Consider the following 15,542-nt stretch of genomic DNA (forward strand, 5'->3'; position numbering starts at 1 on the left):
AGGAAAGACAGGAGTAACTCCACTGAAATCAATGGAGCTGCACCAGTGTAAAACTGGCATAAGTGAAGAGTATAAGGTCCATAATCTGGACCATTGTCTTCAGGAATTGATTGACAAGATAGAGGACTAAGCCATCAAAAAGTATATCAATTAAGCTGATTGTTTTTAAATTGCTACTAGCTCTCAATTTTAGTGGAAATCACAATATAACAATGCATCTTAAAACCATAAAAAGAAAAGGAGTACTTGTGGCACCTTAGAGACTACCAAATTTATTAGAGCATAAGCTTTTGTGAGCTACAGCTTACTTCATCGGATGCATACAGTGGAAAATATAGTGGGGAGATTTTATATACACAGAGAACACGACACAGTGGTTGTTTCATGTTCTCTGTGTATATAAAATCTCCCCACTATATTTTCCACTGTATGCATCCAATGAAGTGAGCTGTAGCTCACGAAAGCTTATGCTCTAATAAATTTGGTAGTCTCTAAGGTGCCGCAAGTACTCCTTTTCTTTTTATGGATACAGACTAACACGGCTGCTACTCTGAAACCTGTCTTAAAACCATCTTATGTTGATACGGTCACCCAATAGTTAAATATGCAGGACATTGCTCAAAGCACAATCACTCTTTAAATACAATTCTGGGATTGGCTGTATCCATTTTGTTTTATTAACTCCATTAACCCTGGCAACTGATTCCAGCAGTAATACTGTGTTGGTTTAGTTTCTACATTCTCCCAGACCTTGCAAAGTAAAGCTAATATTATTAATTATTTCTAAGCTTAAGCAATAAATTGCCTTGAGCCCTAAGGTATGGGGTCATATTTTTAAACACCACTCCTGCAGCTGGAGTTTACATGTGGCTCATATTCAGAGGCAGTTTTGAATATGATATTGCTGAAATAGAGAAGAATTATTTTCCTGTATTCCAGGTTCCTTGGTTCACAGTCCTGTGCTTTCCAGGCATGCAGCCAAGTCCGGTCCTGTCTTCCCCTCCCCCTCCCTGTTTAAGAAAACCCATTTTAAGGCAGCTTTCTTTTACATCATTCATTTCTCTGAACTTGGGTTGAATATCCATTCTGTCAAATCCAGTTTGCTGCCCTCAGAATCTAATACAACAGATCTTTCTTACACCTCAGCAGCTAAGCAGCCACAGAAAGGTTTTAATGGCAAACTGATATTTAATTTCTAAAATTATTATTATGTTTGAAAAGAGGTGAAAGGTTTATGATGAACAAAGATGGCTCTGCCACTGGGGTGAAACAAATACACCTTCATCCCAATATTATAACTCCATTCCCATTTCTAATTTAGCCAAATAGCTCTTTCAGATCAAGTATCCACACAGGGGAATTGCTCCAATGCCCTGGCACAGAGCATGTGTGAACATTCCAGTAGGGGACTCCACAGCAAAAGTAGCAGAACTTCTGTGAATGCAGTAGAACCTCAGAGTTATGAACACGTTGGGAATGGAGGTTGTTCATAACTCTGAAATGTTCGTAACTCGGAACAAAATGTTATGGTTGTTCTTTCAAAGGTTTACAAATGAACATCGACTTAATACAGCTTTGAAACTTTACTATAAAGAAGAAAAATGCTTTTTTAAATCTTAATTTAAATGAAACAAGCACTGAAACAGTTTCCTTACCTTGTCAAACCTTTTTAAAAAACTTTCCCCGTACTTTTAGTAGTTTATGTTTAACACAGTACTGTAGTGTACAGTATTTGCTCCTTTTTTTATTTTTTTCTCTCTGCTGCCTGATTACATACTTCTGATTCCAAATGAGGTGTGTAGTTGATCGGTTAGTTCATAACTCTGAGGTTCAACTAAAGTTTAGTAATGATAGCAGAGGCCTGGGAGGCACATTCAAAGGTGTCATTAAGATCTTGGTCACAGAACTCCCTTTGGTTTCAATGGGAATTCTGCAACAGAGGATCACTTACAGGATCAGGTCTTTGATGAGTATACATGCAGCTAAGGCAAGTTACAGTGTCCCACCAAAATTTTGATCAGGAATCATCCTAGACACCAACTACTGCATTTCAGTTTTAAATATTCACTACAGTACTGGGGCAGGAGTTGATTTTCAAAGACACACCGCAAGGTGCAACATATTCAGGGGCAGATGGCAAGGAGCCCATTTGCTGGGGATTACTGATGTGTGAAGATACTTTGCTTTGATCAGAGCAAAGCTCTCAGCCGAAAACATGGACATTTATAAAGATGAAAACCTGTCCCGCCAGCAGTGAATTTGTATCATAATGGTGTCACTACAATGACACAAGACAGCTGGAATATGGGGAAAGGATCTTAAAGAATACAGAGATGTTTTAAATTATCTCTCAAGATAATTATACTAATCCTATAGATGCAGTATAAGAAGATATAGAATAATGTATCCTATGGACTACAATCTACAGCCAGTATGAAAACTTTGAAGACTTAAGGTCTCCATTTAGCCACAGAACAAGTAGCAGCTGAGTACCAGCAGGGAAAGCTCCCCCATACCGCATCACCAATGTCCTTTAACCACTACGTTATAGTGTTGACAAGTAACCACCAGATGCTAGTTTATACCAGCTTGTAGGCTCACTGCATTATTGCCTTAACTTATACCTACCTACGCCTCATCTAGCAAATATCTATACTTATAGGCTACACTAGGGATAAGAAGTTACTTCAGGCTCAGTGCCTATTCAGTCCCTGCCGGGATGACTGCACTTACTGCCAAATATGGTGGGTTTCTGTGATGTAGGCATCTAGCCACAGGGAACTGGACTCCCATAACCAACTCACTTCATTTACAGTCCGATGATAGCTTTCTGCTACCAACTGGCACAAGTAAGATTTGAATCACTAATTTAGAGCTGAAAGTCTCTGTATCTCCTTATGAATACTCTGAGTTTTTCAATGCCCCTACTGTAGAAGATACTGCAGTATCAGCCCAACTTTAATGTTATTCTCAGTCCAATCTTAATTTTGGAAATTTGTTAAGGAGCAGCTGTTTTTCATGACAGGTATATATTACTCATCCACCAACAACTGTATTAAAAAAAGTAAACAATCCTGAGCATACAATTGACTGAGCTGGGTTTAATGTTAGCAAATGTGTTCCCCAAACCTAGGGCCAAAGTCTCTACTGGTGTAAATAAGTGAAACTCCACTGAAGTTAATGGAACTGTGCCCATAATTCTTTACATTGGGAAGGTCTAATATTACTGTTGCATAATCTTAAGAATCTGCAAACCCTTTAGACATGGCAAATACATCTGAGCTTTAAAAACTGATTAATTTGCTATAGCATTTCCCCGTTATGAAAAAGTTCACAATTTGTGATAAGCTTCGTGAAGGAGGAGCAATGAAAAATAGGTTACTTAGCAATAACAGTAGTTCTCCAGATTTATTGCCTCTTCAGATCCACAATCTAGGAGCCATGCACTATGCCTCATGAGTCCCAGAATCAATTCAAAGCAGTGAACCGATATGCAACTTAATGTATACACTCAAGACTGTCAAACAGAGATTGATAGAGGCCCATGCTTCACATTTCTTCAATACCTCTTTCAGCTCCCAGAATCATTACTAATTCAAAAGAAATGGGAAAGAAAGAAGAACAAGTGTAGATCTGCAGAGACAATAAATTTAGAGAACAGCCAAGAATCCTTTCTTCTTCCTTCATAATTACTCACTAGTTTAGAAGATTAGCTAAAAATACCAATCTAACCTAGAAGGAGGAAGAGGAATATTTAATTATAGATTAAAATAAACTCACAGACAGAGAGAGAACAGTGCCATGTAAAGATTTGGATGACCTCCATGCAGCTGCTTTATAAATCACTGCTATGGATATGTTACCAAGGCAAGCTACAGAAGCTGCTATTGCTCTGTCTGAATGAGCTTTATGGCTTTCTTGAATCTGGATTCCTGCCTGTGTAAAAAGCATGCTAGAATGCATATATCCACTCAGGTAATCTTTATAACAAGATTGAACTCCCCCTGGATTTCTCAAATGCTATCAGTAGACAGGAAGATTAATGCTGTCCAAATAATAACGAATAGTACACTTCTCATCCAAAATACAAGTCTAGCAGCACCAAGGAATACTGTGGACTAGGAAAATACATTAGAAGATTAAGATGAAAAACCAAAACCACCTTCTGTAAAAACCTAGGTGGGACTTAAAATGACTTTGTCTTTCTCAAAGACATTAAAGGATGGCTTTATTCCATGAGAATTTTAATCTCACCAATTTGGTCAAAGTACCAACAGGAACCATGATATGGAAAACAACGTTAGAAAGTCCATTAGGTGACAGAACAAAATTCAATGTCTCAACACTTTTGTTTAAATACTACTTTTCATTATACAGGTTCCAATTCATATAAGGACTGATCTTGGGAGATGCTGACTATTTTAAATGCCTATTGAAGCCAATAGGAATTGAAAACACTGAGTAACTTGCAGGAACATACTCATAATGCATAGCTCTAGTGCTAACGATGCCAGGCAAAAATGCTGAAGCTGTTAATTAAAAATAGAGATTTAAACAAAAGTAGCTTTGTATTGATTCTCAGCACCCTTGTTTTTCTCACTCTTGACAGTAATCAGAGAGGGGAGGTCTGATGTCCTATAAACTCCTGTCCGCATCCTCCCCTGGCAAGATCTCAGTTCAGAGATACAGCCTTCGAAGCTGAGGTTCCCTTCTGAATCATCACAGGATCGTGTGCCACTGTCTTCCAGTTTAACTCCATCCACATCAATTACTCTGTTTACAGAAGTGGGAAGATTATCCCTACCACCAGGAGGATTAAGGCTTCTGTTGGTCTTTGTTTTGTGAGAGCTTTGCTCACAGAAGTTTCCTGCAGCCCCTGGGGAATCTTTTTTCTTTCTGTGGTTCATACCTAACAAAGAATAATAATAATAAAAACACAAATTATGTATCTTCTGATTTATTGTAAACAGTTACAGTCTTTAAATTACACTGGGCAAACTCTTCTCTCAGGTCCTCACGGCAAGTAGTCAACCAGGGTATTCTACTATTCCACTGGGAGATTTATGTATGTACCAATAAGGACGGGGAAAAAATGCCAGTTTGGTACCTACTCAGGTGAATTTTGCCATAATTTAGTCTGTACCTTTCTTAGTTTAGAAATTGTAATTAGCATTATCCAATGTATACAAAAATGAGCATACAGTAAATGATGCCTTAATAGAACAAATTATTGTCCAGGATGAATCTCTACTGACTCCCCAAAAATTTTAACACCAGCAGGGGCAAACCCAAAGAGGAAGGATGCAACATTTCCAGCATCAGCCAGAGGATGAAAAAATAATGGAACAAAATGGGAGGACCACATTTCTTCATTTTATCACCTTATTGAAATATTATTTTTACTCAGCTCGAGATTCATCTGTTCCCAGAAGTTGCAATTCATTCTATTAAGCTGAAAGCTGCCAATTATGGACTGCTAGATTTCAGTGTAAGACCCAATGTAGCATATAGTAGGATGAGAAATAGCCTAGTTTGTTAATGGGGGGGAACACACCTTGTTTGAACAATGCTTGACAATTTTTGCCACCGGACTCCTCGTTGTTTTTGACAATCCTTGATTGTGTCTGATTTCTTAAAATAAAAGTTTAAGGGCTGAGAACAGTATCCACAATTGAGAGGAATTGTTACAGCTTGGGTCCATTCTCTGGCATTAATCATGCAATCTTATCATTATATCCCTGGTGCTCCCCTATCCCAAGTCTTCCCCATCCATGCTGGTAGGTCTCTCACATATTTTGTACAGTGCCCAAAATCGGTGCTTTGGGCTGAGCACTCAGGCTGAGCTTTTCAAAGGTATGCATACACTTAGAAAGCGTGTCATGTTAGCAAATACGTTTTAACTATATAATAAACATGATTTTGCCCAAAGTGAGAACTTTAATTACCCAGATACCTGTTGGAAAAATAATATGGAAAACACAAAATCTTCAATATGTTCTTGGAATGTGTTGGGAACAATATTTCATTTCAGAAGGTGGAGGAAGGTTGTTTTACATGTGAATCTGAAGGTGAAAGGCAACTTGAAAGTGACCATGAAATGATAGATTTCATTATTCTAAGGGAAGAAAGGAGTGATGGAATCAGAATAAGGAGAATGGACGTCAAAAAAGCAAACTTTAACAAACTCAGAGAACTGGAATGCAAGGTCCCATAGGAAAAACATCTAAGGAAAAAGATTGTTCAGGAGAGCTGGCAGTTTTTCAGAGAGACAATATTAAAGGCGAAACAATCAACCATCCTGATATGAAGGAAAGACAGGAAAGAAAGACACCAATATGGCTGCATCAAGAGCTCTTTAATGACCTGAAAATCAAAAATGAATCCTACAAAATGTGGAAACATGGACAAATTGCTAAGGACGGGTACAAAAGAATAGCACAAGCATGCGGAGACACCATTGGAAAGGGTAAGGCACAAAATGAGTTACACCTAGAAAGGGATATAAAAAGCAAAAAGAAGAGGGTCTACAAATACACGAGGAGCAAGAGAAAGACAAAGAAAAGTGCACACCTACTATTTAGTAGGGAAGGAGACCTATGAATGACATCAAGAAGACTGAGGACTGTAATACCTATTTTGTTTCAGTCTTCACTAGAAAGGTTAATTGTGTCTAGATGCATAGCACAATTAATATTAACAACAAGAGGGAGAGCAGGGAAGGAACAGGTTAAAGACATTTAGATAAGTTAGATGTATTCAAATCAGCAGGGCCTGACAAAATTCAGGGAAGGGTACTTAAGGAGCTAGATGAAGCAATCTCCAAGCCATTAGCAATTATCTTTCAGAACTCACAAAGGATGGGTGAGGTCTCAGAGGGCTGGAGAAGTGTAAACACAGTACATATCCTTAAAAGGGTGAACAAAAAGAAATCATAGATCAGTCTGCATAACTTCAATACCTGGAAAATACGGGAACAAATTATTTAACAATCAATTTCTAAGCCCATAGAGGATAATAGCCAACATGGATTTGTCAAGTGCAAATCATACCAAACCAATCTAATTTCCTTCTTTGACAGGGATAATCATGGAATCATAGAATATCAGGGTTGGAAGGGACCTCAGGAGATCATCTAGTCCAACTCCCCTCCTCAAAGCAGGACCAATCGCCAATTTTTGCCCTAGATCCCTAAATGGCCCCCTCAAGGATTGAACTCACAAACCTGGGTTTAGCAGGCTAATGCTCAAACCGCTGAGCTATCCCTCCCCCACATGGCCTAGTGAATGATGGGGGAAGCAATAGCTGTGGTATATCTTGATTTTAGTAAAACTTTTGACACAGGACCACCTGACACACTTATAAGTAAAGTTGGAAAATATGGCTTAGAAGGAATAACCATAATTTAGCCGCTCAACAGGCTGAAAACCACACTCAAAGATCAGTTGCTTTCAAACTGGGAGGATGTATCTAGTGGGGTCCTGCAGGGGTCTGTCCTGGGTCCAGTACTATTTCAATATTTTCGTTAATAACTTGGATAGTGGAGTGGAGAGTATCCTTGTAACATTTTCAGATGACACCAAGCTGGAAGGGATTGTAAACACTTTGGAGGATAGGATTAGGCTTCAAAACAACTTTGATAAACTGGAGAATTGGTCTGAAATCAACAAGATGAAATTCAGTAAAGATAAGTGCAAAGTACTACACTTAGGGAAAAAAATTAAATGCACAACTACAAAACGGGAAATTACTGGGTCAGAGGTCCCCAAACTGTGGGGCGTGCACCCCTTGTGGAGGGCATGGAGGAATACTTGGGGTGAGGGGCACAGCTGGGGCTCAGGCCAGCCCCCACAACACCTAGCTCTCTGCTCCTGCCCTGGCCCAAGGTGCCGGCCTCACACCGAAGTCCCCGCCCTGCCCCTGCCCCCAGCCTTGGCCCCCTTACTCCTGTCCATGTTCTTCCCCTCCCTGGAGCTGCAGCTCCACTCTGGGCCCCGGGGCGGGGGGGTGCAGGGGGGAGAAGGAGGACAGGGTAAGGCAGACTCAACCCTGAAAAGTTTGGGGACCACTGGCCTAGGTAGTAGTACTACTGAAACAAATCTGGGGTTTATAGCGGGTCACAATTTGAATCAGAGTCAACAATGTGATGCAGTTACAAAAAAGTCTAATATTCTGCGGTGTATGAACAGGAGTGTTAGATGTAAGACATGGGAGGTAATTGTTCTGCTTTACATATCACTGGTTAGGCTTCAGCTGGAGTACTAGCTCAAGTTTTGAGTGCTACACTTCAAGAAAGATGTGGAGAAACTGGAAAGAATCCAGAGGAGAGCAATCAAAATGATAAATGGTTTAGAAATCTGACCTATAAGGAAAAGTTAAAAAAATGAGTACGTTTATTAGTCTTGAGAAAAGAAGACTGAGGGAGGACCTGATACAGCCCTTAATGTATTTGAAGACTGTTAATAAAGAAGGCTGTCTTCAGCTGTTCTCAAAAGTCCACTGAAGTAAAGCAAGAAGTAATTGGCTTAATCTGAAGCAACGAACATTTAGGTTAGATATTTCTAACTATAAGGATAGTTAAGCACTAGAATAGGTTACCGAGGGAGGTTGTAGAATCCCTGTCACTGGAGATTTTTAAGAACAGGTTAGACAAACACATGTCAGGGATGGTCTATGCATACTTGGTCCTGCCTCTTTGCAGGGGGATAAACTACATTGTCTCTCAAGGTTCCTTGCAGCCCTACATTAGTATGATTCTGTAAGAGCAATCATGTTTAAGAATATGATAGCTGGTTGTCATTAACCCTAGAGTGGAGCTCTCAGTTTAACCTCAAGCAGAAAACACATTTTTCAACATCATTTCCACTACATGCATCCGACGAAGTGGGTATTAACCCACGAAAGCTTATGCTCCAATACATCTGTTAGTCTATAAGGTGCCACAGGACTCTTTGCCATTTTTCAGCATGACTTTTCCTGTCTACACAAACTGCTAAGCAGGGGTTAAAGCAGTTTGAAACATGAGGAGGGGGAACACTCCCTATACTTTTAGTAGAGGAGGGGGAGCAGAGTTAGGCTATAGATATTCAGGCCTGTCTGTAAAGGCCTATACTCTAAGAATTTAGGTGTATTCTTATCACTTGGCTAGTTATAGAGGTATAAAAGAATCAAAATCACTGTCTGCCAGTGTAAGGGCCTTCTCTTACTGTGACAGTCTGAGGCCCTGTTCTTAGGCTAAGGCCTTTGGCTAAGCAGCAGAGGCAGCCATAACCTGGGAAGCGAACGGTCGCGTCCTCACATTCCAACCTAGTCACATTGAAATAAGGTGCTATTCGGCTGTTAAGAATACAATCCTGTCCTGATAATGCCTATCGCCTCCAGAGAAAGGGAAGTGCCTAGAAGATGTAAAAGGAAACTTAGTTTGATAGCATCCTGTCTGGCGAGAACTCACTTATCAATAGCTGGGATGTGAAATCCTCATTTCTGTGTTTGTTCTATCACTGTAGTCCCCATTTCCCTATTGTTTGGCTGCATAATCTCTGTCTGGTTCTGTGATTGCTTCTGTCTGCTGTATAATTAATTTTGCTGGGTGTAAACTAATTAAGGTGGTGGGATATAATTGGTTAAATAATCATGTTACAATATGTTAGGATTGGTTAGTTAAATTTCAGTAAAATGATTGACAGGTTTCAGAGTAACAGCCGTGTTAGTCTGTCTTCGCAAAAAGAAAAGGAGTACTTGTGGCACCTTAGAGACTAACCAATTTATTAGAGCATAAGCTTTCGTGAGCTACTAAGCAGAACTCAAGTTTTACTAAATAGTCTGCAGTCAATCAGGAAGTGAGTGTGTGTGTGGGGGGGGAATGGGAACAGGGGTGGGGAAATTGGAATCATGTTTTGCTCAGGGCAGGAATGGAAACAGAGACACAGGTAAGGCTCTGTGGTGTCAGAGCTGGGAAGGGGGACACTAAGGAAGGAAACTGGAATCATGCTTGCTGGAAGTTCACCCCAATAAACATCTAATTGTTTGCACCTTTAGACTTCGGGTATTGTTGTTCTCTGTTCATGCGAGAAGGACTGGGGAAGTAAGTGAGTGAAGGAATAAGCCCCCTAACAAGCAGCGTTCCCTGACACTCTCCTTTAAGATCCAGAGGTTGTCATGTTTAACATCATGTTAGTTAAAACATGTCAGTTAACATGTTTTCTATGATGATATATTTTCCCACAGGCAAGTAGGGGATTTAACCACACAACTCCCATGGGGATATAATATAACCCATGGGAGTTGTATGGCAAATTCCATAGCTGACTTTGAAAATCTCAATTAATGTCTTTATATTTATTCTGTAACACACCTAGTACACTTCCGGGTACCATAAGATCTGGGTACCATAATTATTAATAAACATACTAATTAAGATCACTTTGATATGAAGATGTGTAAAATTGCCTAGGATGCAAATGAAAGCAAATTTCATGCTGTTGCAGAGAATCCTTGAGAAAACTTCTGTACAGAGAGGTTTCTATAAAATTAAACTACATTCCAAATAATGCAATAATATTCCACTGCTTTAGATAAAGTGAAGAGGGATGCCTCAAACCGGAAATGTTAGCTTTTTTTACTTCCCAGGGAACTAGATGAAATTCTAGATAAACCAACTGAGTAATAGCAGAGGAAAGGCAGGAAGCTTCTTCTGGTATGTCAGCCTGCTAAATTATAGCTACCCTTTAATGGGGCCATATCAGATATATTATTGTGTTTATGTGGTAATATGTCAAACAAAGCATCAGCTTGATCTGAACTACTGTTTGCGTGGCATGGGTGAATAAATACTGTACTCCTACTCCAGAACGTTTGTTCTATATGAGGCAATGAAATATTTCTCTTACTTCTCTTTATTCTATCCATAAGAACAGATCTCTGGCTCTACTTTCATGTCCTTTTAAAAATGGTATTCTCTGCAATGCCAGATTATACTAACAACAACGAGCAAGAACAACGAATAGTTTGCACTTATACACCAACTTCTGTCCAGGAATATAAAAATGTGATATTATTATTAATATTTTGTTATATAAATTAATGAAGCATCATATCACTGTGAGGAAGTACTGTGTTGTTCTCATTAAAGACATTTAAAATTTTTCTTTAGTGCCCTTTACCATCATATCTAAGCAATCAGTATTGTACAAAACGCCTTAAACTTCATTTTTTGCAAGGATAAAAATAGAGGAGATAAACAGCAAACACAATTAAGGTATAAAAATAATGAATGACATGGAGAGGGTAAACTGTGTGGTCCTATTTACTCTCTTATATTATAGGAATGGGATAATCAATGAAATTGAAAGTCAGCTAAGTGAACACTGATATAAGTCAATACTTTGTTATGCAGCACAGTTAGCCTGTGGAATTGCCATCTGATAGCATTACAGCCAAGGACCAGATGCTCAGCTGGTGTAAATTGTCCTAGCTCCATTGATTTCAAATGCAACAATTTCTACAAGTTGAAGAGCTGTCTACAAAAATTTAGAAGGATTAAAAAAGAACTGGAAGTACTTTAAGATCTACCAATGAAAAGCTCTGTGTAAGAACTAAGTATTATTGTTATACTTCTATGGATAATTAAAACATCTACAACTACACTGGAGCTCAGCTGTAACTAAAAAGGCTCACCAAGGTGAGTACAGATTGCACAGCTGGGCTCTTACATAGGATTATAAACAAACAAAAAGCAAAAGTTTGGAAGTCTGAATGCTTAGGAGGACATGTGCTCATGTTTGCAGTTTCCAAAGAGTTAATGAACAGGCAATTCCTTAGATAACCTCATCTTCTGGTTTCTTTCATCATTCCCTCCCTTTCGTTTAGAGTCTATATATTGTTACTATTCACTCATGCTGATTGTAAAAAATCCTACCATGAAAAGGTGTATGCATTTATGCAGAGTGCACAGTACTTCAGTGGATTTATTGCTCTTTTGTATGAACCATACCTTGAACTGAGAAGCAAATCTAAGCAAGGTACTTGGATTTTCTCAGGTAGTTTCTTTAAGACTCATGAAATATTTTATTGGGGGAATTCTGCACCACTGTGGAATGTAGAATTTTGCAAAATTCCCTGTTTTCTCTGAAGAATTTCTGGCCACCACTAGGGCCACTGGACTCTGCAGTGGCCAGCTTGCAGTGAGTTGAGCGCCCAGCCTGGCTAGGCTGGAGGCTGCATGCTCTTTGATCCTCATTCTCCCAGGGACGGGAGATGGCCTGGGACACCCAGCTAGCTCTGGCAAAGGGTGAGGAAGGGCAGGGCCGCAACACACCATGTCCCCCGGTGAGACAGTAAAGAAGTAGGAGGGGTGTAAAGGCTCTGGGGGTGCTGGTGTCTGGGCTGGGGGCTGCCCCATGGCTGGGCTCTGTGGAGAGGTGGGTGCTGGTGTCTGGGGGTGCCCCATGGCTTGGCTCTGGTGGGAGCGGTGTGTGGGTGTCTGGGCTGGGGGGGTGCCCTATGGCTGGGCTCTGGGGGAAAAGGGGTGTAGGTGTCTGGGCCAGGGGGTGCCCTGCAGCTGCGCTCTAGAGGGATGGGAGTTCATGTGTCTGGGCTCTGGGGGCCCCACACAGCTCCCTCCAGCTGGAACTGGGTTGCTGTAGGGGTTTCTTTAACTCTCTACTCCTGTGGGGTTTTTTTTCCTGTTGTCTGTATTGTTGACATATGTGTTGACAGGTATTTTGAAATAAATTATCACAATAATTTAAACTGGAGTGATTACTGTATATTGTGTTATTTTAACAAATAAAATATGCAGACTTTTTGAGAATTTTAAAATATTGTGCACAGTTTTTAATTTTTTGGCACAGAATTCCCCCAGGAGTAAATATTTGACCAAGTGCAGACATGCTCAAGGTAACTGAACATACTTTGGACATTTTAGAAAAGGATCTACCCACCAAACACATGGTATAATGCTCAGGATATAATACTTTGAGGAAGTAAATAAAATATTTTAGGGCTTGTTGGCATAGTCACGACCTTCTGCAATGCTATATGGTAAAACAGAGCAAAATTTAAACTACCTTGCTGACTCCAAAACCAGCCAGGACTGGGAACTAGTGCATTCCATCTCTGAGGTTAGGGAGGGAGGACCAGAGATGGAATGCAGCTAGAGTAAATAGGAGTAGTTCCATTTACTTAAATCTGATGTGGTGATTTACACCAGCCAATGATCTACTCCAAATATTTTACATTAACTACAAACCTTGTGAGCAGAAGGAGCACATAAATTGTGTGGCACAATTCCTATAACTAATTACTTAGTGGTGTTGAATGGCACCAGAATCCAATTCTTTTTCGTCAGAAAAACGGTAGCTTCAAGGTGTGGCCTTTAATACTGGTGATTTTGTAGATGGTCTTCTAGTCTCTGAGTCTGTACTGAACCAATATGTTGCTGGAGAGACCATATTTCAGATGTGACTTAAAACAGAGGATCTTCCACTGTGATAATTCAATATACGATGGCACTTTTCTTAGTGGGGTTTACCTTGATGCCCTAGCTAATTGCATTCTGTATGCCTCAAATTACTTCTGTAGTTTCATCTGGAAACAGTCCTACGCTGTTGGGAGTAGGACTGTAAGCTATTAGACACCGATACATGGCTGCCTTTCAGTGGGGATGAAATGATCCCCATACTGGTCTATAGTGTGCACATTATTTTATTATGTGCTTTGGGACCTTTGAGATGAAAATTACATTTCACATTTTTATAGGGCTTTCATTTAATTGTATAAAGCTATCATATTTAATTATGGCAAAAGCCCTCAATGGTGTCTGTGACACAAAGGTAAAGTACATGATCACTTGTCCTCAGAATAAAAATGAAAATCATTACATTCTGGTGTAATTCCACAGGGAGATTATTAGTTATCTGTTGTCAAAAAAGTCTGTCTCTGCCTTCAAACAGGGAATTGCAGCAAGGGGTTAAAAAGGGCTTTGTTTTCTTTCACAGAGACCAACAGCTGTAAGTTAATATACTGATACATTGGGAAAAATGGAGGCCTCAGTCAGCAAAAAAGGTTAAAAGATAAGGTGCTCCAACAGGCTTTGCAATCCTGCTGTGGAGAGGCCATCTCTAGAAGTGACAAGGGTAGTTCAGTCTCAATAGCTGAGACTGCCAAATGAAGGGGCCATTATGTTGGTGGCTTCACTTACAACTGAATTGAGAATACCAATTCACTTCAGAGACCAGTGAAAAATTGGTGACTCTTACAGAGTAAGAAAAAGAAATGATTGAGTACAGGATTTAGCCCATGAATCCAAAGACAGAAAATAATCTCTTTTCAGAGAATTCAATGTTGTTACTACTATTCAAAGTCGTCGTTGTTCTTACTCAAAGAATCAAAATACACTTTGTATGTGACAGGAGGTAACAAGGAATCCGAGAAGTAAAGATTTCTAAGATTTAAATACTTTGTTTTTCAAATTACAACATGGTTTACATTAATTGTAATAGACATACTACCCACACTGTATAAGTACTACAGGCCAATCTGCTTTCTTATCTGTCCGTAGGTGTGTGCCTGCAGCTGCCACTGATTTCAATGGGAGCTGCCAGAATCTAAATGCAACATCTGGCCCTATTTAAAGGGCCTGTATTTAGGATATTAAATTTTCTCCTCATAATTTCTCTACTATCAAGTTTGTCTCATTGTAATTTTGTTAGTTGATACCTATTAATATGTATGTTACAAGATCTGAACCGATACCACTATGTTAAATAGATGAACCAATATTAGGACATTTAAAATATAGTAAGGTTAATGTAATATTTACATTTTAATTGCATTCAATCTGTTAAATTAGGCCTGTAAGTTTCTACAAAGACAGAATATTTTTAAAATAATGAAGAAAATCAAAGCTTAAACCAGTCTTGTATAAGTAGGTATAGAATTTATTACTCCTGAAAGAACAAAGATACAAAATACATGTGAAAACTACATAAAGATCTCTACAAAGTGAAATTAGAAAGTAAGAAAAGTGAAAGTACAGCAGTTACACAGAAAGGTATGGCATGCATTAAAATATTGTAAGTTCATAATGTTTTTAAGTGCAAATGTTCTTATATCAGCTTCCATTGAAAAGGATGCAAATTGAATTCCATCTTGTACACTCATCAAAAGGACATTGACACAGATATATAAATATGTACATAAACATGTCTTAAATACACTTTGTGTGTTCTCCTATGGAGGCATCTGGATTACAAGTCTGTTTAAAATCTAATTTAAAGAATTAAACTGGTAGCATTTATAGAACATTTTGCAACTACTGTTAAGATAGAGCTTGTTTTGTTTTGTTAAGAGCAGCAGGATGCAATAGTTCACATTGCCATTTGTAAGCATGTAACAATCAAAGAAATATTTACAAATCATTGGCAGTACAGATAAGAAACAGGATCAAATACTCTCTGTAAAAAGATAAATAATTCAAATGTATATTTTCACATCACAAAGAAATGTGAAACAAATCATGGCACTGAAACATCAAAAATAACTTT

General features: G+C 39.1%; 1 protein-coding gene across 5 annotated transcripts in view; it reads right to left on the reverse strand.

The window, feature by feature from the left end:
• Window positions 1-4,312: 4,312 nt before the first annotated feature.
• RGS12 (regulator of G protein signaling 12) overlaps window positions 4,313-15,542 on the reverse strand; it is a 183,552-nt gene continuing 172,322 nt past the window's right edge. For all 5 annotated transcript variants that reach the window (XM_073342641.2, XM_078852589.1, XM_073342637.2 and 2 more), the window contains one exon: window positions 4,313-4,909. In XM_073342641.2, the coding sequence (XP_073198742.1) occupies window positions 4,551-4,909 (359 nt within the window). In that variant the 3' untranslated portion in view covers window positions 4,313-4,550. The remainder of the gene's footprint in view (window positions 4,910-15,542) is intronic.

Source organism: Lepidochelys kempii, chromosome 4, assembly GCF_965140285.1.
Source record: "Lepidochelys kempii isolate rLepKem1 chromosome 4, rLepKem1.hap1, whole genome shotgun sequence".
Lineage (NCBI taxonomy): Eukaryota > Metazoa > Chordata > Testudines > Cheloniidae > Lepidochelys > Lepidochelys kempii.